General features: G+C 43.6%; 1 protein-coding gene across 4 annotated transcripts in view; it reads right to left on the reverse strand.

Moving 5' to 3' along the window:
- The window catches only part of SETBP1 (SET binding protein 1), a 377,483-nt gene that overhangs the window by 179,599 nt on the left and 176,511 nt on the right, over window positions 1-21,373 (reverse strand). For all 4 annotated transcript variants that reach the window (XM_079942758.1, XM_079942756.1, XM_079942757.1 and 1 more), the window contains exon 3: window positions 7,231-7,284. In XM_079942758.1, coding sequence (XP_079798884.1) covers window positions 7,231-7,284 — 54 coding nt within the window. The remainder of the gene's footprint in view (window positions 1-7,230; window positions 7,285-21,373) is intronic.

A 21,373-nucleotide genomic window follows, 5' to 3' on the forward strand; every position in this document is an offset into this window, starting at 1 on the left:
TCAACTGTTGAGTGGAAATAGCAGGCGGTGGGCACAGGTGTAGGCTTTATAGAATCCATGCTTAGCCATACATCCTCTTCCTGGATCCCGTTTTCTTCCTCAGTGAAAGGGGAAGAAGTAAGCTGTCTGATAGAAGGTTGCTGTGGGTTTAGTCACCAGGGGCAAGTGAAGCTCATGGCACATTCCCGACACAGGGTAGAAGCCATTGGAATGTGGGGTCTTTTATTTTCTCTCCTCTTCAAGACTACCTCTGTGCCTCAGTCTTTATCTAGAAAGTGAGGAGGCTGATTTAGATTCTGGGGAGATTCTGAAAACACCTGGAGCTTCTGGACTCCACCCAGACTAATTCAGTGGGGTTGGGCCTGGGCTCCTGTAGTTTTCATAAGCTCCCTCGATAATCCCATCTGCAGTCAAGGTTGAGAACTGCTACTCTAGGTGTTCTGTCTTGTTCTTTCAATTCTCAAATGAAAGGAGTAAGTAAGCACTGATAGTGGGACTTCCTTATACACTGTTTTGCTTTAGGGTGGTTCTTCCCAAAATGGCAAAGTAGATACTATAGGGCGAGTTCAAAACAAGCCAACCTGTCTTCTCATTGTTGTGTGTCTTAGATGGGAGCCTACACCACCTACCTCTGCCTCAACTGGGTTTCCTCTGTAGAAGGGACAACAACTATCACAACTCTCCATTTGGGAGCTGGGGAAGCAAGGGGATGAGAACAACAGAAATGCTTTGCCAAGATGGAAGGATGCAAAATGCTCCACAACAATTCCCTCTCTTACTCTGAGATAGATGAATTGCTTTTCCTTGAACAGGCTAAGATCAAGAAAACTCAATATAATACACAAAAGTGAAGCTGAGGCTGCTTGCCCTGGTGTTGTCAGTGGTCAGGTTGGGTTTGAATTATCTTAACAATGGTGATAAGCTCTAACTCAAGGTGTCATAGCATAAGAGGTAAAGAACACAGGTGTTGGAGCCAGACTGCCTGGGTTCAAATCCTAATTCTGCCACTTATGGGCTTTGTGACCTTAACGTCTCTGTGATTACTTTTAAAATGAAAATAATATTATTACTGATTTCACAGAGGTTTGTAAGGATTAAATGATGAATAAATGTAAAGTTCAAAGAACACTTTCCGGCATTCAGTTCACTTTTAGTAAGTCTTTGGCATATGTACACTCAATCAAAGGCCGTGTGGACATGTAGTAACACCAACTCCTGCTGAGTCCAACAAGGGCTGGGTGCTCTGGAAAATCCCGAGCTTCCTTTTCCATCTTTACGACTGTTGACTCTGAGCCTGTAGGCAGCAGGTGTGCATGGGAGCAGAATCAGACATGGGGATTCTGTTCTGAAGGACACTATCAACCCTGCAAGAACAAGCAACCTGGGAACTCAGGGATTTCATGCCTGCATTAAAAATTTCTGGGTTAGGACTCGTGGAGCCCAGGATATTTTGCAGATAGTTTAATCCCCTGATGGTCTATGAGTAGAACTGATTGTGGGGCCTGAGGAAAATGGAGTAAGGGTTCTTTCAGGGGTGACAAAGTCCCCCTCCTTTGAACACTGGGCGATAATCACACTTAATCCTGGAATGAACACAGTACCTTCTCAACTTGTACTTCCTTTATGTTTATGGTCCCCTTATTTCTCCAACCAGCCTAGCAGCTACCAGGTCCACTGATTCTGCCCCTGTACTTTATCTGGCGTTCATCCCCTCAGGAACATGTCCACATTGACCCCAGCCCAGTTTCATTCCCTACTATGTCTCACATGGACCAATGGCACAGGCTTATTACTGGATCCCCTCTTCTTTTCATCACACCTACTAACTATGGTATAACCTTCTTGCATCACAGTTGCGACTCTTCCCCAGCCTCAAACCTTCAATGGCTACACTGTCCTCAGATGGATGTCACAATCTAAAATCTGGGTCCTTATTCAAACATATCAACTGTAAAATGCCATGTTAAGATAATCAGAGAAATCTGAACATGGACTGGGCATTAGAAAATATTATGGAATAATTGTTATTTTTATAGGTGTGATAATGGCATTGTGATTGTATTTTTTAAGCCCTTATTTGTTAGAAAAGCTTACTGAATTACTTATGAGTGAAATAACATGATGACTGGGATTTTTAAAAAATAGTCTCCCCAAATTTAAAATTAAAAAAAATATATATGTATCTGGGAGTATAGATGAAGTAAGATTGGCAAATGGTAATGATTACTGAAGCTGGCCCAGTGGTATGCGGGGAACCGATCACACCAACTCAGGAAAGCTGGCTGTCAAAGACTTTGCAAACAGGTTGTTAAACCACTGGCAGCTTAAAGTTGTTCACCATGGGGATATTTACACCACAGAAATCAGCAAATGCTCCAAATCAAGGCTTTTGTAACAATATATTAAAGTTGAATAATAGATAATAAAAGTTGAATAATATATGGAGGTTTATTAAACTATCATGTCTACTTTTGTATAAGTTTGAAAACTTCAATAATAGTTCATTAAAAAAAAAAAAGCTCAACTATTTTTCTGGACTTTGGAGACCTCCTGCAATTTGGTCCCAACCTAATTTGCAGCTATATCTTCACCATACTCACTCTGAACCACAGTAATTAAAGAATTCCAAGTCTCCAGACCATACCCAAGCATCTCCACCCGTGGTTTGGTCTTCATCCAGGCTTCCCCTGCCCTGGAGTAAGTTCACCGCCTCACTTCCTTCTCAGCTATCCTGGCACACGTACAATGAATGACATCTCTCCCTATAAGACTTCCCTTCTTGCTCTATACAGATATAATTTCTCCTTCTTCTCAATTCTTAAATAATTTAACCTGTACTTTTCTATCAAAAGAAAAAGTTGAATTCACTGTGTGTGGCAGGCATCATGCTAGGTTGCTTTCACAATATTGTCTCACAACAATTTGAGCCTCACAACAATCTGTGGGATAAGCTGCACAGCTTTTTTGCTTGATAAGGAAAATTAGGATTAAAGCCACTAGGTAACTTCCCCAGGTTCACAAAGCTAATAGTAGTGGCAGAACATTCCAGAATTGTCAAAATTTTGGGGAAGAGTTTGTGCAGCAGGGAGCCCCACATAAAGGTCTCCATGGGCACCTTTGAATGAAATGGCAGCTCAGTGACTGAACGCCCTGTTTTCTCCGCACTGAAAAATGTTTTTCTGTGTTCTGAGGTACTCTTCTTACCCTTCACTGCAAATGTCCCCTTGGCCATAATAGCAATGGACATTTTAGAAATTCGTTTAAAATGGCGACCCTTTATAGAACAGCTATTACACTTGCCTCCCAAAATCCTGTCATGAGGCATACTTGAAGTAAAACTCAATTTTTCCTGAAAGAAGTATCCTCTCTCCTCTGAGACAGTGAGGCATTTATGAAGCTGGTGAGGACCAAGTCCTTTTGTGGGTGCTCTCCTCTGTGGGGGATGGGTCTTCTCAGGGTTGCTTTCCTAGCACTGCAGCTGGACAGGTGAAACTTGCATCTGAGATTGGGCCCCACACTACAGTTATTTCTTCCCAGCATCCCCAACCTGGGTCCTTGTTAAGCAGATGCTTAAATGCCCATGGGCACACATGGGCACTTTACTACAAAATTTAAGCAACCTTCACATGCCTGTAGGAACTGAGAGATAAAGAAGAACTAAATGCCAAGAAGCCGTGGATGCTATTTGTATCTTAGATGAGAGCAGAGAATCTAGCACTTGCCTTGGATTCCTCCTGGAGAGCTCAGCCTGCAAAAGGAATGGAATGTCTAGCAAGAGGGGCGTGGTAAATAAATGATGGTACTAGCAAGCGGACAAAAATAGCCAGTTGCTAGAAGATTTTCCAGTGACATGAAAAGCATGCAAACAAACAAAATAGAAGGTTAAAAAAAGCATATAAAATATGATTGTCAATTTTTTAAAAAAATCCCATAGATGTGTATGTCTATGTACAGTAACTATTGTAAGACCATACCCCAAAATGTCATTATAAATATTTCTGGGGTGCAGAGATATTTTTTCTTATTTTTTTATATTTTCCAAAATTTCTTCTTTTTAGTTAATTTTTATAGTTAACATCCATCACCACACAGAATTACAAATTTTTTTCTTGTGATGAGAACTTTCAAGACCTATTCTTTTAATAACTTTCAAATATACAGTATAGTACTATTAACTATAGTCACCACGCTGTACATTACACCCCCGGGACTTATTTATTTTATAACTAGAAGTTTGTACATCTTGACCACCTTCACACATTCCAAAATCTCTAGTGAACACTTATAGCTCTTAAACTGGGGAAAAAAAAAAGAGTAAAAATAAAATGAAGAAGAAATCATACGATTGTGGGGCTTCTACTAAGGGAATGAGATGCCTCTTTTTATTCCTTTTGGGGATGGAGAGAGATGGTCTGGCAAAGGGAGATGAGGGTCCTCATTTCTAATCATCCGAAGGCAAGAAAAGAGGGGACTCAAGTGTGTTCATTCCTTTAAAGGCAGGAAGAACAAGGCGTTGGAAAATGAATGATGTGTTTGGGGGGAACCAAATGGAAGAGAAGAGTGTGGGTGACTTAGGTGTGAATTTCAGGAGCATTTCCATTTGTGCTTTTTAAACCTGCTGAGACTAGTAGCCTCCGGTCAGACAGTTCTCCCTGTGTGGCTCAGAGGCCAAGCTCGCTGGCCTGGGAGAACTCCCACCGCTAATGTACGGGCCGTAGAATCTCAGCATTGGGCTCTACCTTCAAAGTAATGTGTTTATTTCCAGGAATGAACATGGTGTCTTTACAAACCAATAACCACAGGGAGAAAGGCTGATAGTCACCTCCTTACCCTCCTCTTCTCTATCTGGATGCAGAAAGGAGAAGAGAGACAAGGAGAGGCCAGCCTCATACAATCACCCCTCTCCACACTTTCTAAGTGGAGGGGCAGCAAAGATTAGGGAGGAAATCATGACTATTTTCCTTAAGAGGCTGCAGCAGGACGGGCTTCAAGGGAAAAAAAAAAAAAAAAAGACAAAAACTTTTCTATGCAAGTGGTGAATGTGGACTGTGTGAAAGCTGACAGGCCCACTGACAGTGAGCCCAGGGAGGGGCCCTCAGCAAGTTCCCTCCTGAAAGTCAGTGACAGTGCCTGGAAGGAAACACGACCATGAATGATTGTGGACATCAGGATGCCTGGGGCTCAGTTTCACCTGAAACCCAAAGAGAGAAGGGAAAATGACAACAGAAGCCAACGATGTGGTGCAGTGGGGCCAGAAGGAGGCAGCCCCAAGCTTGTGGGCAGTGCTCTGTTTCTCTTTGGAAAAGCACCCGAGAGGGTGGTGTTGACTAGGTGTTGACACATCAGGGCCTTTTTGATTCAGGAACAACACTGCAGAACTGACTTTTTGATCTGGGTACTACACTCTAGCCACAAGGTTCCAGGGCTTCCTGGCCTCGGGAACACACATCCTGAGGAGTGAAAAATATGCATTTATATTCCAGCCTTGGGGGGATGACACACAAATGGAATAATGTGGAAAGGTCAGACGGAAGCAGGGGAGTGAGCCATCTGTACCAACCACCTGCGGGGTTATCTGTGGGGAGGGCAGGGAAGCTGCCTTTCTAGGATCATGGCCTCAAATGTTGTGGACAGACCCCCAATATACCTAACTTAATAGTTCATTTTAAATCTAATATCTTTAGAAATGTGGCTCAACAAACATGGAGAGAATATGATCAAGTCAGAAACAATGTCAAAACCACACACACACACACACACCCCTTCCATAAAATCAGTCTCCACTATGTAACCTTTTCAAGCCACAAAACAACATCACACAGAGCCTTTTTTCCCTTTATTTTTATAAATTTCCAGATAAAAATAAATATTTAGCCGAGATAAATATTTATCCCACTGCTTTGTGAGAGTATGTGTGGAGGTAGGTGGGATATGGGTAAATGCTGATTTTCTTTTGTTTTTGTTTTATATTCCCTGAGATCACCTGAAAGTTTGTGTGAATTATACGAATAAGTACTTGAATAAATCGTCATTTTTCAGTATTGTCAAAAGGCTTCCTTACTATCTATTTTTAAAACCCCACTGCATCCTGACAGAAGGATCAACAAGCTGTGATCAAAAGACCCCAAACCGTACATGGATTTATCTTTAACTCTCACCAACGGGGCCCTTTATTTTGTTCATTCTCTCCCTCAAGCCTCTTGCTCCACTCCCATTCTGGTTCTTAGCTCTCTGACTGGTCTGGGGCCTCTTCTCCCCAGGACTTGGGATCTCAGCACCACACATGGGAGAAGTGTAGTGAGGGTACAGTGAGTTCTTGGATGTAAAACATATTTAAAGAAGAAAATATCCCCAAGTATATGGAATTATTGTTATTAGAAATTACCTGCTCTGCCCTTGGGAGTCTCTGCAGAGGTGCAGCAGGTGGGGCCTTGGGCAGCACTGAGTTGGGGAGTGACAGGAAGTTTCCTATTGAAAGGGGGACAGAGGAAGGGATGGAGCATCTCAGCTCTTGCTCTTGGATTTACCTATCTTTGCATACACACTCTATCTATACTAGGATCCATGGGGAACACAAGGACTTTGTGTGTCTGTCGTGCATTTGTGGTGTGTGTGTGTTGGTGGTTATGCATTTGTGTGGTGACAGTAAGCTCCCTTCCAAAGACAGGGAAGGTGATTTTCCATCTTCACTGCCAGGGAGGTCCCCAGAGAGCCCTTTCTTGTGCCTCTTGTGGTTTGCTCATAGTGACCTCCAAAAAAGCATTCTGGCCAGAGATAAATAATGGCTTGTTTCCTAACCAAGATCAGCAAAACTCAACCATCTGCCTCTGCAGAAGTCTCAGATTAACCTGGCTGCCAGACCATGGCTACGAGGCATTTGCTCACAAAGATTCCACAAATGTGAGTATCCTGTCCCAACGAGGAGAAATGCAGGAGAGAACCTCACCCTCTACCTCCTTGGTTTAACGCTTTCCTGAGCTGAATCACCCACCACCACGCTTTCCAAGCAGCTTGGTCTACATTCTTGCGTACTATAAAATATTAAAGACGCAGAAACAGGTTGTTTTGCTCATGATGAGATGGGAGGAGCCAGAGGGAGAGGACAAACTACCAAGTCATTGTCAAGGTTGGTTCCTTAAGTCAGAGAAGCTGGAAATCCAAGGTGGGGGGTTTGTGCCCTGGTGCCAACTTTGTTTGCTCACAATTCATAAAAGGATCAGTGGAACTTACCTGTGGCTGAAATCCTTTCAGGTCGCTGGCTGCAAGGTCACTGGCTGGGAGGAGCTGGAAAAGAACAAAGGAGTCTTCCTTAGTGATACTTCTCACAGTTTGCGTACAGTGTCCCCAGAACAATTGATCGGCAATGGACTCACCAGAGCCCAGATCTGGAGCTAAAGCAGCAGAATCACAAAAGGCAAATGCGGTGCTTCTGGGATAGGAGCCTGGACTGAATGGCCTGCTCACCTTGTGTCTACTCAATCTCTGACTATCTCTGCTGCCCTCTCCTACCTTCTTTCCAGGTGCCACTAATTCTTCAGAGCCTTAAGTTAGGGATCATGAACTATGGATGGACTCCATCAAGTCCACAGACTCCCTGAGATTGTAAGTACAAATTACGTGTGAGTCCATACATTTCCTTAGGGAGAAGGTCCCTGACTTCTTTCCTATTATCAAATTATTCTGTGATATGACAAGTAAAAGAGACAGTTAAAGGCCCATCTCCTCTGGGAGGGCTGTTGCTTCTTCTTCTTCCTCTTCTTTTTTAAAACTCAGACCAGTGAAAATGACCCTTTCCTCTCTGCAGCTGCACATGACTCAGTTTCCCTTTATCGTACATTGCCTTTGATTTTATATGTTATTGAGGTATTCATAGCTTATGCCTCCAACTATTATGCACAATGTTAGATGAGGAGAGTCAGGTTATGTATTTTCTGTATCTCTGTGTTTAATCAATATTAAAGGGTAAAGTTAAGGTTTTAATATTTTCGCATGCTCTCCAGAAAGCACTCAATGGAATCATAAATTAACAGAATAATCACGTTCTTTATTGTTGCTCAAAAATGCTGGGAAAATGGGCTAAAGAGAAAAAAAGGCAGATGCTTATTTTGATTCAAGGTGTGTGACTGCTAGCTTTGTTAGGCCTGGAGAGCGTCTGTGAAAACTAGGAAAGATTTCATATTTGCTGTAACAATATTTTGTTTGGTTCAAGAAAGAGAGGAAGTCATGCTGGGCTGTAGTGCCTCCAGCCCTCAGAAAAGCTCACCTGGGCTCCCTAGCTTCTCTCAATGACTTTGCCAAAAATGACGCACAAGGTGTGTAAACTCTGGGATGGAGCAGGAAGGAGGTAGAGAATGTACCTCTCTCCCCACACCCAGGCCTGCAGGCAGGATTCCCCAAGTGGCATTTGCCTGGAAAGGTGGCACCATCCTGAGAGAGAGCCAGCTCAGCCCCTGACTGCACACACAGCCAAGCAACAAGCCGTGAGGGTACCTGACGAGACACTGGGGGCTGAACATAATTATACAGCATCTCTGCCTTCAAGGAACATACAATTTGGTCCAAGGGTAAGACACGCATGTGTCAGTGTGAGCAAAGTGTAGTAGGGTGTTAGTGTCAAACTGTGAACAACGTAAGGCAAGGGAGGTCAGGGTAGGGTTGCTGAAATAAGCTGGAGTTTGAACTGAGCCTTGAAAATGGACAGGCGGCAAGGCAGGGAGCCGCTTCAAGCCGGCAGTGGGGAGAAGACGTGGAAAAGGGGTTTACCAAGCCCAGCACAGCTCCCTTTGCGTCTGTTCTCTGCCACCTGTGGCATGCATTAAGGAAGAAGGGAGGGAATCATGCTACATCGAGGATCGCCTGGGTGCCCAGCACAGTGGTTGCTGCTTTATAGAATTTTTATTTTCTAATCTTCATAAATCCCTCATGAAATACAAAGTATCTCCACTTTATGGATGGGAAAATTGAGACTTACGGAGGTTAAAAAACCTTTTTTAGGTCACACAGGTAGAACACATATTTGGGATTTAAATCCAACAGTATATTATCCCAAAGCTTATCCTCTTTCTTCTTTAACATGATGCCTCTGGTGGAGGCACACTGGAGATAATTTGTTGAGGAGACATGACATAGGAAAAAAGATGAGGACCAGACTGTTAGTCAAATGAGCCACAGGCAGGAACATAAAATGTGTGTCCCTATGAATGACCCTTAACTAACCCTTCCTTTCAGACACTATTTCATTTAATTGGTAACAACAATCTACTTTTCAGGACTTGTCAATATGGCTTAGGGCCTCTGATTCAAGCACAGGTTGGGATGGAGCTGGGGAGGAGGGACAGACAGGCTAGGGTGATGTATGGGCATGGGAGTGACCTCTGCAAGAACAGGGCCGCAGACATGTGTTAGTGCATAGGACTCAGGTCTCAAACTCTCCAGGCCCTGGAAGTCGAGCTGGCAGGGACTCTTCTACTGCGTTTTCACGAGGTTCACCAGGCAGACAGAAGAAGTAAGCCCCAAATATCTAGTTCTTCCCAGTTCTGAGATGCTGCAACAGAAAATAAACCACAAGGGTGTTCATGGCATCTTAGCGTATGTACTACTCCCTCACGTTAGTGGTTTGGGATTGAGAAATGACCATATCCACTTTGAATGGAAATAAAGATACAGAATTTTTGGTTATTATTCCTTAGGTCCCCTGTTCAGCAAAGTTAGGATCTATCCCATCCTCCCTGGAAAACTTACATCTTACATCCTCTTTCCCTTCTCTTAAGCAGAAGAAAGATGCGTGCAATTTAGTTCTTTTTTTTTTTTTTTTTTTGGCGGTGGGGGGGTCGTGCCTTGTGGCATGCGGGATCTTAGTTCCCCAACCAGGAATCGAACCCGTGCCCCCTGCAGTGGAAGCACGAAGTCCTAACCACTGGACACCAGGGAATTCCCGCAATTTAGGTCTTAATTATTTAAACTTCTCTTTTGTATATATTTTGTATTTTCCTTTTTTTCGCCTAACAAGCCCATGCCCAACAAGACCATGGTTTATATAAATCTTACATAACTTCTGCATTTCTCAAAGTGTTAAGAAGAGTCTGGACAAACAATTAGTCATTAAGTACCTGTTGGTCAAATGACTTACAAGAAAAGTGGGGAATATTGTCAAACTAGAGGTGAGGGCTAGAATGACTAAGTTACTGGGAAGTGTGAGAGACAGCTTATGACATGCTTCAAGCTGACAAGAGGAAATGACATCTAGAATGCTCAGCACCTAGAGCATTTCCTGCATGAAACAGCATTCAAATATCTGAATGAATTAATCAGTAGGGGAGGCTGAGGCATGACGGAGAAGAGATGAGAATGTGCTTCCACAAATCACTGCCCTAAAAAGCACTGATCCAGACCCTGTCCAAACTGTCCCCACCCCCCCACCCCACCCCCCGACCAGACCCCTTCCTCATTCTGTCCCACAGAAAAAGAGTTCACTGCTCAGACCATCCTAGCCGTGTGGGGAGGGATCCAGGACAGGGAGGCGAAGAGGGAGGAAATGCATTCCGCCGTGGCTCTGGGGACTGCAGTCAGGTTGCAGTTAATGAAAAGGATCCTGCCTTTTCCCAGGATGGCTAAATGTCTGCACTGCTCCCAGAAAAAGGGCTGGGTGGGTGTGGGGGAGAAAGGCAGACAGAATTACATTTAAAAGGCAAAGGAAGGAGAAAATTCTTTCATCTCTCTGGTGGAGCTGGGCAGCATCCTTGGGCCCTGTCTCAAACCATTCTCATTCCTGACACGTCTCCCTGCTCTCTGGAACAGTCCACATTCAGAATATTATGATGATGACCCTGCTTTCCATTTTTGAGGAGCTGCAGTTTCTCTCTTGGCGCAAGTTCAATTTTTTTTCTTGGTCTCTCCAAGCCCAAAGGGCAGGCTGGGGAGCAGGGGGACTGGGGGAAGATGAAGGAAACTGTGGGACCCTCAGGTGAGAGAAATACCTTCAGCTTCACAAGCAGAGGCATTCTGCTGGCATTCCTCTCACACCCAGCTTCCTGAACAGGATTCTCCCTTTGCTTCCCACACCACCATAAGTCACCCCCAGCACAGCTGCAGCCAGCATCACCCTGGGACCTCCGTGGGCCTCAGACTGCCCCTCAAATAGCTTCTTTTATACCTGCTAAATTCTACAGCTTCCAGAGCTTCCTTCAAAAGAGGGGAGGAAGCTGCTCCACTTTTCTCTGTGTCCTCCAGCCCCAGGAGTATCACTTCCCCTCTTCTGGCCCCTCATCAAAAGGACACACTGCATCCGGTAAGGGAGTCCCTGACACAAAATGGGGAGTGTGGGGGGACTCAGGCTGGACATCTGGCTGAAAGGATCCCAGCCTTGTAGACATGCAGCTGGACACACTGAAGCCCGGTTGTGCTAGGGATCCTCTAGGTTATTTGCTCTTCTCAAATATTCCCTCCCCGTGGGCCAGAAAAGTAGATGACAACATGTGAGCTAGATGGATGGGTGGATGGGTGGATGGGTGGATGTGGCAGTAGGCAGGTACACAGATAAAGACAACAGAGCAAAGACGGCTTCGGGGAAAACAAATGACCCTGTTTTAAATTTCCCTTAAAGACACCATCCTTTCATTAAATGCATTTTTTACCTCACCTGTCCTCTTTTCAATCTGTGCTCCTTTCCCTTTTCTATTTTGTAGGAAATGGATTTTTTCCCCCTCTTTATTTTGTGAAGTGTCACTTGCTTCTTACTTTGGCTACAGGATGGAACATGAACCACATCCCACTCCAATCCCTCAAATGACAAAACAGTTGGGGACAGCCTGTGTGGAAGGCAGCCTCCCAGCAAGGGAGATAAACACCCAATTACGTGTGTGATTGGGGTTGTTAGAAACCAACTAGAAACTGAGGTCCAGAAAGAGTAAGTGGCTTACCCAGTGAAAAAGCAGAAACAACAAATCCAACCATATGTAGGCAACCCAAAGAAAGTTTTAGATGACCTAACACTTGGGGACTGGGAGATTCAAATCGGGAGGGGAGAGTGGCAGGGGTTAAGACAGAGAAAAGGGAAAAAAGTTAAGGAAGAAAGCTTGGTTTCTACCAAGCAACAGGCTCTGGAACCACCAACCACGAGTGAGCCTGCAACAGAGTTCCAGGCACGCAGAAGGAAATGTGGAAATTGAATTAAGGGAGGTAAAATGGAACCAACAGGCTGCTATTCCTCACAGGATGATAACTGGAACACTGCTGTACAAAAGTTAGACTCAGAGGGAGAAGACTCATGTCTTGGCCCCGGGTCTGCCTCCACTCACTATGGGATCTGTTTTGGGGTCACTTCACTTATTCAGGTCTTGTTTCACCACCTATAAAATGAATTCTGTGTTCCCTCTGGCCCCACAGTTCCAGTGCCCCAGTGTGTGTCTCTTACCTCAGGGATAAAAGAGATGGAACAGACTCTAGATTATCTAGTCTCCTCTCTCTTTTTTTTCCAGGAACTTTTCCCCACTAAACACTTCTAAGAGGTTGTCTACATTCTCTGGAGGAACTTCTAATCAGAAGGACAGATGGGAGGGCAATGAGATAGTCTTGTACTGTGTCTCTATTATTGGTGTGCAAATAGGAACTTAGAGAGTGGTCACTCAGGCTGCTACACGGGGTCACCATCCCAGTGAGGTTGCAGTCACATCCACATCCAAGCTAAAGGTAAACAACCTTACAATTTGGAAAGCATTAGTTCTAACTGCCAAAGCATTTAGGGTGGGTGATGCAGGGGCCAGGCAGCCAGCTTCCTCCCAGCCTAAGAAGTAAGTTACACACTCGAAGTGGCCATCCTCGCTGGGCTGAGTGTCCTTTTACTAAATCCCCTCACTCTCATGAAATTTTAAAGGTTAAACCTGAAACCACTGATACCTCCAGTCTTACTTTCAGGTTCTGTTCCAAAGAGCAACAAGGATGGCTAATAATAACTGAATATAACTCCAAGCAAGCCTGGTCTTGACTGCTTATATTTTTCTTGTATTATCTTTTAAATAATGGCGTTCTAATATTTATAGGTGAGATTTGTAACAAATTCCCCTAGACATGTAGCCAAAAGAGCTTATACATTTTTTTTTAAAGATTCCATGTGTGATCTTGCAAGATCACACATATAACCTATGTTCTTATTTGGTTGTTGTCCAAGACACAGCTATTTCAACTTCTGGGTGGGAATGTATTTAATCTTTCTTGCAGATTAGAGCTATAAGTATCGAGCTTAATGAAAGAAGAGGCCTCTGAGTGCCCTAATCTAGAACTCACTGAGACAAGAAGTCTTGTATTATGTTATTTGAAGCTGGTGAACCTACAGAAGTTCACCCTGCACTTTTTGAACTTCCCAGTAAAATTCTTTGTAAATGTCTTGTTCTGCAGACCAAAGAAACTGGATTTCAAGGATGGAGGGCATCTTGTGTGGTGTTGGGTGGGAAGTTTACAGAGGTAAACCTGGTATAAACTGGTGACATGAATGTTCATATCCTCATTTATTATGCATTTTGGTAAGAAGTAGCTCAAGCGGGTTAAGTTGTTTCTGAGGTTACACCATTTGCAGGTGGTAGGGAGGCACAGGAGCCTGGTTTGGAGGATGTGTGTTCCCTTTCACTACATCCTAATACTCCATGAGCCCCACTATTTTTTGAATGTGTATTAATAGAGGTTCTATCAGGTCCTATATGATGCCTCTGATGTTTCAAAATGAACCATGCATAGGAAACTTACAGAAGAGTGGTTTTCAAACTGTGCTCTAAGGAGCCCATCCCACTTTAGCCAGAACAGCACACCTCTTATTGGCATTTTATATTGGACTTCCATTTAAGATCTATTTGATTTAAAACTTTATAAAAAATAAAATTGGAATGCACTTATCTTAAAAGAGAAGGCCCCTACATAGGTGAAGAAGCCACTCCCAGTGCTAACAGAATATACCTGGGGGAAGAGAATTAACCAGCTCATCTCTTTAAAGATGCTAAGACAGTCATCTCTTACTAGGATTGGAATGGATGCATGAGCAGACCTCATTTTTAAGAACACAGCCTTTAATACTTGCCATGAGTTATTCATCGGGAAAATGCTTTATCTTCTTTTCTTTCCATTTTCTGAAAGCAGTGATGGCTATTCTTTTCATCTGAAGTTCAGCAAACTATACACTTAAGAAAGCATAGCTAACTTACCAGGAAAGTAAGGAGCTAGAGATGTGTTGCTTCTCAGGAGCACAATCTGGGCTATAGGTTCTTTCCTTCGAACAAAAGCAAAATTCACGTTCCATTGGAAGCATTTGTGGGCTGTTCCCAAAGTCAGTAAAAGGCCAGTAAAGGAGGTTCCCACACTGAACGTACGCCAAGAAAAGCTGGATACTGGGGAGAATCCATCCATATCTCTGCCTTCACATCATGTACTGAATTTCTGCTTAGAACTGACCAGATGATCTGCTCGCTTGGCTCGAAGACTAGTATTGAAGCTTTATAATGCATCCCCTTGGCAAATCCAAGGAAATTGATTTACACCCCTGGGCTCACTCAGCAGCAGAGAATGGAAAAGTCAGAAGGTGCTTGCTTCAGAGAGTATCTGAGCACTGGAGTCAAAAGCTTGGCTGCTCAGCTCAGTGTAGCCAACTTGGCTGAGAATCTGGGCCCCTCAGGCCAAATCTAGAGCAATTAATCACAATTACAGGTGAATATCTAAAAGGGATAAAGTCAAGCTGCACCCAGTGATAGCTGGCCTTACAGCTGAAGGTAGCCACAGCTTTTATAAGCCTCAGGTAAAGTGGAAGGATCTCCTCCTTTGAAAGCCTACCCTGAACTCTTGGCAATTATAATATAAAAAAAATAATTGATTTTTCAGGACGTACTTTTGCCTGTTATTGTACCAGGTAGATGCTTTAACTCTATTATTCCTCTTAATCTTCACATTATTAACGCAGGTTAGTATTATTTTCACCAGTTCACAGTTGAGCAAACTGAGGCTCAAATCGGTTAACTAATTTGTCCAGGGTTATAGGGGCAAAAAGTGGCAGAACTGGAATTTGAACATAGCTCCAAATCCTGACAAGTCCAGTCCTCTAAGGCATCCATGACCCCCTCAGGAATCCCTAAATGAAGTGGGGCTTTCTCCCTCCCTACTCTGTCAGGGAGTCATCCCTGGCACAGGGACATTGGAACCACTGACAGCCAGGCCCCAGATGACCCACCGTGCAGGTAGGATCCAGGCTTCCCACTTCCCATCAGCCCCATGCAGGCTCACAGTGTAGGCATCTAAGTAACATCTTGATCTTCTCCTCGCATTTCTCTGAACTCAAGTTGACTTTTTTCAAAGAAGCTTCGTTCCTGAACCCTGGCTGACCAAGGACTCACTAGAGTCTGCACTGTAATGCTGTGCACTAATCATCACGTGGATATTCTCTCCCTAACCAAGTTTACCCCCTCTGCCTCCCTTCCTGCTTTCCTTCCTTCCTTCCTCCTTTTCTTTTTTCTTCTAGCTGATAACGGTGTGCCAAGTTCCAGGCACCATCACAGATGCTGGGAATCCCCGTAAACCACTAAATGCTTTCCAGGGATCAGCTCCTATTATTAATTCTTCTGGAGAACCTCATAAGGCAGTACTATGATTATACCCATTTTATAAATAAGAAAGCAGAAACTTAGCTACATTAAGTAGCTTATTCAAAGTCACAAGAGAGTAATTGACAGATCCAGAGAACATGCTCAATTCCATCTGAAACCAAAGCCTATGTTCATTCTTAACTACTCTATACATGTGGCACTGCCAATAATCTAAATGCTGTCGTGGGTAACCTCATTCCACCTAGAAAAGACCTCTGCCTTCTAGAGACACACGCCAAGAGGTGGGCATTTATAAAAAAGGGCAACCAATGATGGGAAGAGGATAGTTGCATCCCAAGGAAGAGTAATATCATTATGACCATATACGTGGGCACTTTTAATAATATAGGAAAAGCCATCTCTGTTACTACAGGCAAGAAATGTGCTTTTATGTCATCTTCAAATCCAGCATAGCATGAGAACTAAAAGGAGCACAAGTTGTTAAGGATAGTCTGGCACTTGACAGAATCAAGGAACTGGACAACAGGAGGTAAGATCTTAAGGGAAGACAGACAACCGTATTCAACAAAGATAGAGAAGTGAAACCCGAGTTCTTCCTCTCATTTTCAAGGAATAACCTTCACAAAACTAAAATTTAAAAGACGGTCTTTGTTTACCAAATACTTCTGCTTATGGTTTTCATTAGAAAGGTTATTACGTATTTTTAAAGAAGTAAATCAGGTTATTTGCTTATTTATTTTAATTAACCAAGTGGAACTTGTTTGTTTATATGCTTTGCTATTGGTGGAAATAAAAATCTCTTTGAGCTTCTACTTGAAAACTGCACAATTAATGTGCAATCTCTTTCACAAATGGTCCTACTCTTGCCTTGTAAGACTGTACAATGTTACAGCCACTGTACGTGCTGTGTACTTACTTGGTCCTGTCATTCCCTAGGACAGGAGCTCTTTGAGGATCGAGACATCTGGCTATTTCCAGAATGACTCTTCACCATTAAAGATACTCTACAGAGTCTGCCACATCTTTCTAAAGTTGCTCCCCAGTATATTAAGCTTTAGATTCCTAGCATAACAACTTTGAAGGAGGCATGGTTCTCTGAAATACAGATATCCTTGTACTTTGTTAAAAATCTGTCCCTCTTGTATTTTATACAGGACTTCTGGAAGCAGCTGGTTCACCAGTAACTCTTCTTTGCTGGGGTGTGTATGTACCTGTTTCACATAGCCCTGCTGAGACTACAGTTTGCTAAAAATGGTTTTTATGATTTTACTCTCAAGGACAAGATCATCTCAGAGTGGTATCTGGAAAACAGAGGTTTTCTTTTCATCAAAATCCATCATATATGGATTTTGGAGAAAGAGATCCAGCTCCCTGGATCTCTTCTCCTAATAAGATATCCTTTAACTGGTTCTCCCTGAAATCATGTGTGTGCCTGACTCACAGTCCCCCCAGTTTTGGACAAACTGCCCAGAATTTCCGGCTGGCTCAGCGGGGGGAAGCCTCTCTATATGCTACCCACTGAGACTGAGCAAAATGAGTGTAACACACAGATGCTACATCAGCAGGACAGGAAGTAGCTGCTAACTTAGTCTGAGACCCCTTTAATAATCATATGCCCAAGCCCTTTATTTATAGCACAAAGGGTCCACCACACAGACTAATGATGTTCACTTTTGCAGCTACATTTGGCAATTCATTTGGTGACCTTGGGCAAGCCATGTCTCTGCCTGGCCCTTGGTATTCCCCGCCTTTGACACGAGAAACTCTGTAAGATCACCTCATGATATGACAGACTATGAATTCTGGAAAAGGCTATGGATGGCCCTGTCACTCACCCAAAGCATTCTTAGGCTTCACACAAATTGTCTATTACTAGAGGTACTTGGGGGTGAGTTATCAAAGGAAAAATGGTAGAGTGGTAGGGTGTAAGGGGAGGCAGGGCCCTTGACAGAACAGAGAAGCTGGTGAGGCCTAAGTGTATGTTGAAGAGAATCTACGCTCTCCATCTCTTACTGCTGTTTCAGAGAATAAGTGGCCTCTTGTTTCTCTCCACATCCCTTACTACTTAAACCAGGTTTTAGGAAAGTATCCACTATCAATCAGTAACACTATAATCACACGGCAACTATTCCCACTATAGCTATTTGCTGTGCTTCATTTCTAACTGGGCAAGAAAAATTGGAATCTCCAGGTCCTTTGATAAAAAAAAAATCCCAGATCTAAGGAATTGTAGTTAAGAATAGAGGTGAGTGGCCCATAATTTGGAGGGCAGAGGATCCATTGCTACACTGTGAGTTATATGAAGCAAGCTTCACTCAGGGACAGAAGATGAAAAAGAGGGTAGGGAAGCCGTATCTAGCTGTGTCCAGCCACTTACCTTTGCCATATCTAAATGGAAGGCACCTGTCAACAGCAGTGGCCTAATCTCTCCATTCACCCTAAGGCTTTCCTTGACCTCATGGGATATTAACTATTAACAAGCATCCTAATTCCAAGACACACAAGCTTATTTCCACATAATATTGAAAATTATTTGACAATAGGGCTGTCTTTTAATTATTTACCCTCTACTATCTGTTGAGTGCAATACAGCAGGCACTCTTCATAGTCACATCACAGGGAATGTTGCCCTATTCCAAGGTGTAAAGTGGTTTTATTATAAAAAGAATGGTAAAGTATGAGATTGACAAAATGTCTTTACTCTTAGATCTAAAAACATTTCAAATGATGATCTCACTTAATCATCTCAACAACAATGAAAGACATGAAGGGACAGAAACTATCCTGCTTGTTTGACAGATGGAGGAAATGAGGCAAAAAAATTGGTCAATGACTTGCCTAGGGATGTATTTGGCTTTAGAAGTCTTAGTGTAGAAGGGATCCTAGGGGGTGATTATCCAGACCAGCCCCGCTCCAATGCAGGAATCCCCTTCTCCAACTTCTCTGACAGATGGACATACAGCTTGAACACTTCTGAGGAAGTGCCACTCACTATTTTAGTCTTTAGCAAATTCTACCTTTATTCAGTTGAAATATGCCTCACTGAAACTCATCCCCCTAATTCTGAGCAAAAGGAACTAGCCGCTTTGCTTTTATTGTCAAGATCTTCCTGTTAAATAGATATGTGAACCTCATTTTACAAGTGAGGAAACTAACCAGCCCACTCCAGGCAACAAATGTCAAGTTAGAGCCAGACACCAAGCCCCGATGATTTCAGACACATCGTCTCCCATACATTCTCCGGTCCTGCCCATGTGCCCACACTATAGTATGCTTAGCCCTCCTGCCACTGGCCATCCCTGATACATTTGATGACAGGTATCATATCCATACATCCCCAGGTGGCATATCCTAAGGGCTTTCAACTCTTCTTCCCTGGATACGGTTCCTGGTATCATCACCGCCTAACTTACAAATGCCTCCCTCAAAATGTGGCTCTCAGATCTGAGCACACTGTGCCAGTGGGAGGACTAACTGTTACTAACAAGTCTTGTCCTGACCTACCTTTAATAACTGACTCTCTGGGGGGGAAAAAAAGCCCTGATGCAAGGCATTTGCCAATTTCCACAGTGTAAATATTCTCACCACTTCAAGCTACCAACCTGAAGGTGCTGATTGCAGAGTTGGAAATAGATGTGCCCTGTTGCCTCTTGCCACCATGAGCTGGCTCTAGCACACCACAGTGCCCACGAGACTATCTGCTGAAGACCACTGACAACTGGGCTGGAACTTAGATCAGGTGACTTGTATGAAATGGGACATCCCAACAAGCTCAGAAATTAACATGTTCTCTGTACAAATTTGTGTATGAAGTAAGCCAAGCTTTTGAATGGAGTAAATGTGAAGGATGCTGATATTCATGAAATAAGTCCATTCAATAAATATATATTTTTCTAGGAACTGGGATATAAGCGTAAAAAAAGTACCTGCTTTCAATGAAAGACAATAAAGTAAAATGATAACAATAAAAATAATGATATAACCTGTGAATTGTAATAAAAGTTAAGAAAAATAAAGCAGAAGAAAGGGGCAAAGTTGGGGATGTACTGCTTTAAATAAGCCAGTCAGGGAAGGCCTGTCTAACAAGCGACTATCTCAGTAGACAGAAGTATGGAAGTGAGCTGTGTGACATTTGGAATAGAACAATCCAAACAGAGAGAACACAATGTGCAAAGTTACTGACGAGGACATGTGCTCAACGTGGTGGTGAAACAGCAAGGAGACGGGTGTCGCTGGGGCAGAGTGAGCAAGGGGATGGTGGCTGGAGATGTGAGCCGAGCAAGGCCGTGCCACAGAGAGCCATCAGGCATTAGTCTGGAGGTCTAGGGCATAGCACATCACACTAAAGGACATGGGAAGTCTTTGGAGAAGAGGACACAGGACGCGATTTGAGTTACACTGTTAAAGGTTCCCTGGTTGCTATGTAGGGAACAGCCCACAGTATTTGCTGATGGATTGGCTGTGGAGTGACAGGGAGAAAAAGGAATGAAGGATGATGCCACGGTTTTTGCCTGAGAAGCTGAGAGAATGGAGTTATCATTTCTAAAAATTTGGGAAGATCAGGGTGGGTGGTGGTGTAGGCATGTTCACAACCCATGAGCATCAGGTGTGGCTAAGAACTGAGAGCCTCAGTGCAGAACATATATGCACAGGGGCCATGTGGGCTAATGCACAGCCTGCCCTGGTTAGAACTCAAGGTAGCTGAGGATGTCCTGGGCAAGGAGACTTGAAAGGTATGTGGGATTTACCCAGCATGTAAGCCATCGTGAGAAATCTGCATTATTAGGGACTCAAGATGAACCTGAGGAAATCCCAGATAAATGTGGTGAATCTGCTTGCTGTAAACTGAATGCTGTTTGCCCCCAAAATTCATATGTTAAATCCTGACCCCAACATGATGGTATTTGGAGGCAGGGCCTTTGGGAGGGGATTATCCCTCATGAGGGCTCAAGGATGGAGCCCTCATGAATGGAACTAGTGCTCTTATAAAGAGACCCCCAGGGAGCTCTCTAGCCCCTTCCTCCACGTGAGGACACAGTGAGAAGAACCAAGAAGCAGGTCCTCACCAGACAACAAGTCAGCTGGCACCATGATCTTGGACTTCTTAGCCTCTAGAACTGTAAGAAATAAATTTTTATTTATAAGACACCTAGTTTACAGTAGTTTGTTACAGCAGCTAAAAAGATTAAGACAGTGCTAAACCTGGCCCTGTTTCTTCTCTATCCTGGTTGAATGTGTTGGGTGTGAGTTTTTTCGGACCTGTAGATCCATGCCCCTTCTCGTCTGCTGGGTCCGCTCAGGTCTAAATTTCAACTTTGTCTTATTCAGCCAATGAGAATGCCAAGTACCCTGCATTCTGAGGATACATCAATGAACAAATAAGATATAGTCCCTGCCCTCATGAAACCCAAGAGTCTAATCAGGGAGACAGAATTCTTTTCTTTTTTTTTTTTTGCGGTACACGGGCCTCTCACTGTTGTGGCCTCTCCCGCTGCGGAGCGCAGGCTCAGCGACCATGGCTCACGGGCCCAGCCGCTCCACGGCATGTGGGATCTTCCCGGACCGGGGCACGAACCCGTGTCCCCTGCATCGGCAGGCGGACTCTCAACCACTGCGCCACCAGGGAAGCCCAAGACAGAATTATTTTGAATAACAGAAATAAATGTAATTTAGAGTTGTGATAAAGTAAAAAAAAAAGTATGAGAAAAAAGTATGGGTATGACAGAGAGTTAACAGAGAGCGACCTGATTTAGAATTTGGGGCTGGTCAAGAAAGGCTTTCCTGAGGAAGCAACA

This window comes from Stenella coeruleoalba (genome assembly GCF_951394435.1).
Source record: "Stenella coeruleoalba genome assembly, chromosome: 14".
Classification (NCBI taxonomy): domain Eukaryota; kingdom Metazoa; phylum Chordata; class Mammalia; order Artiodactyla; family Delphinidae; genus Stenella; species Stenella coeruleoalba.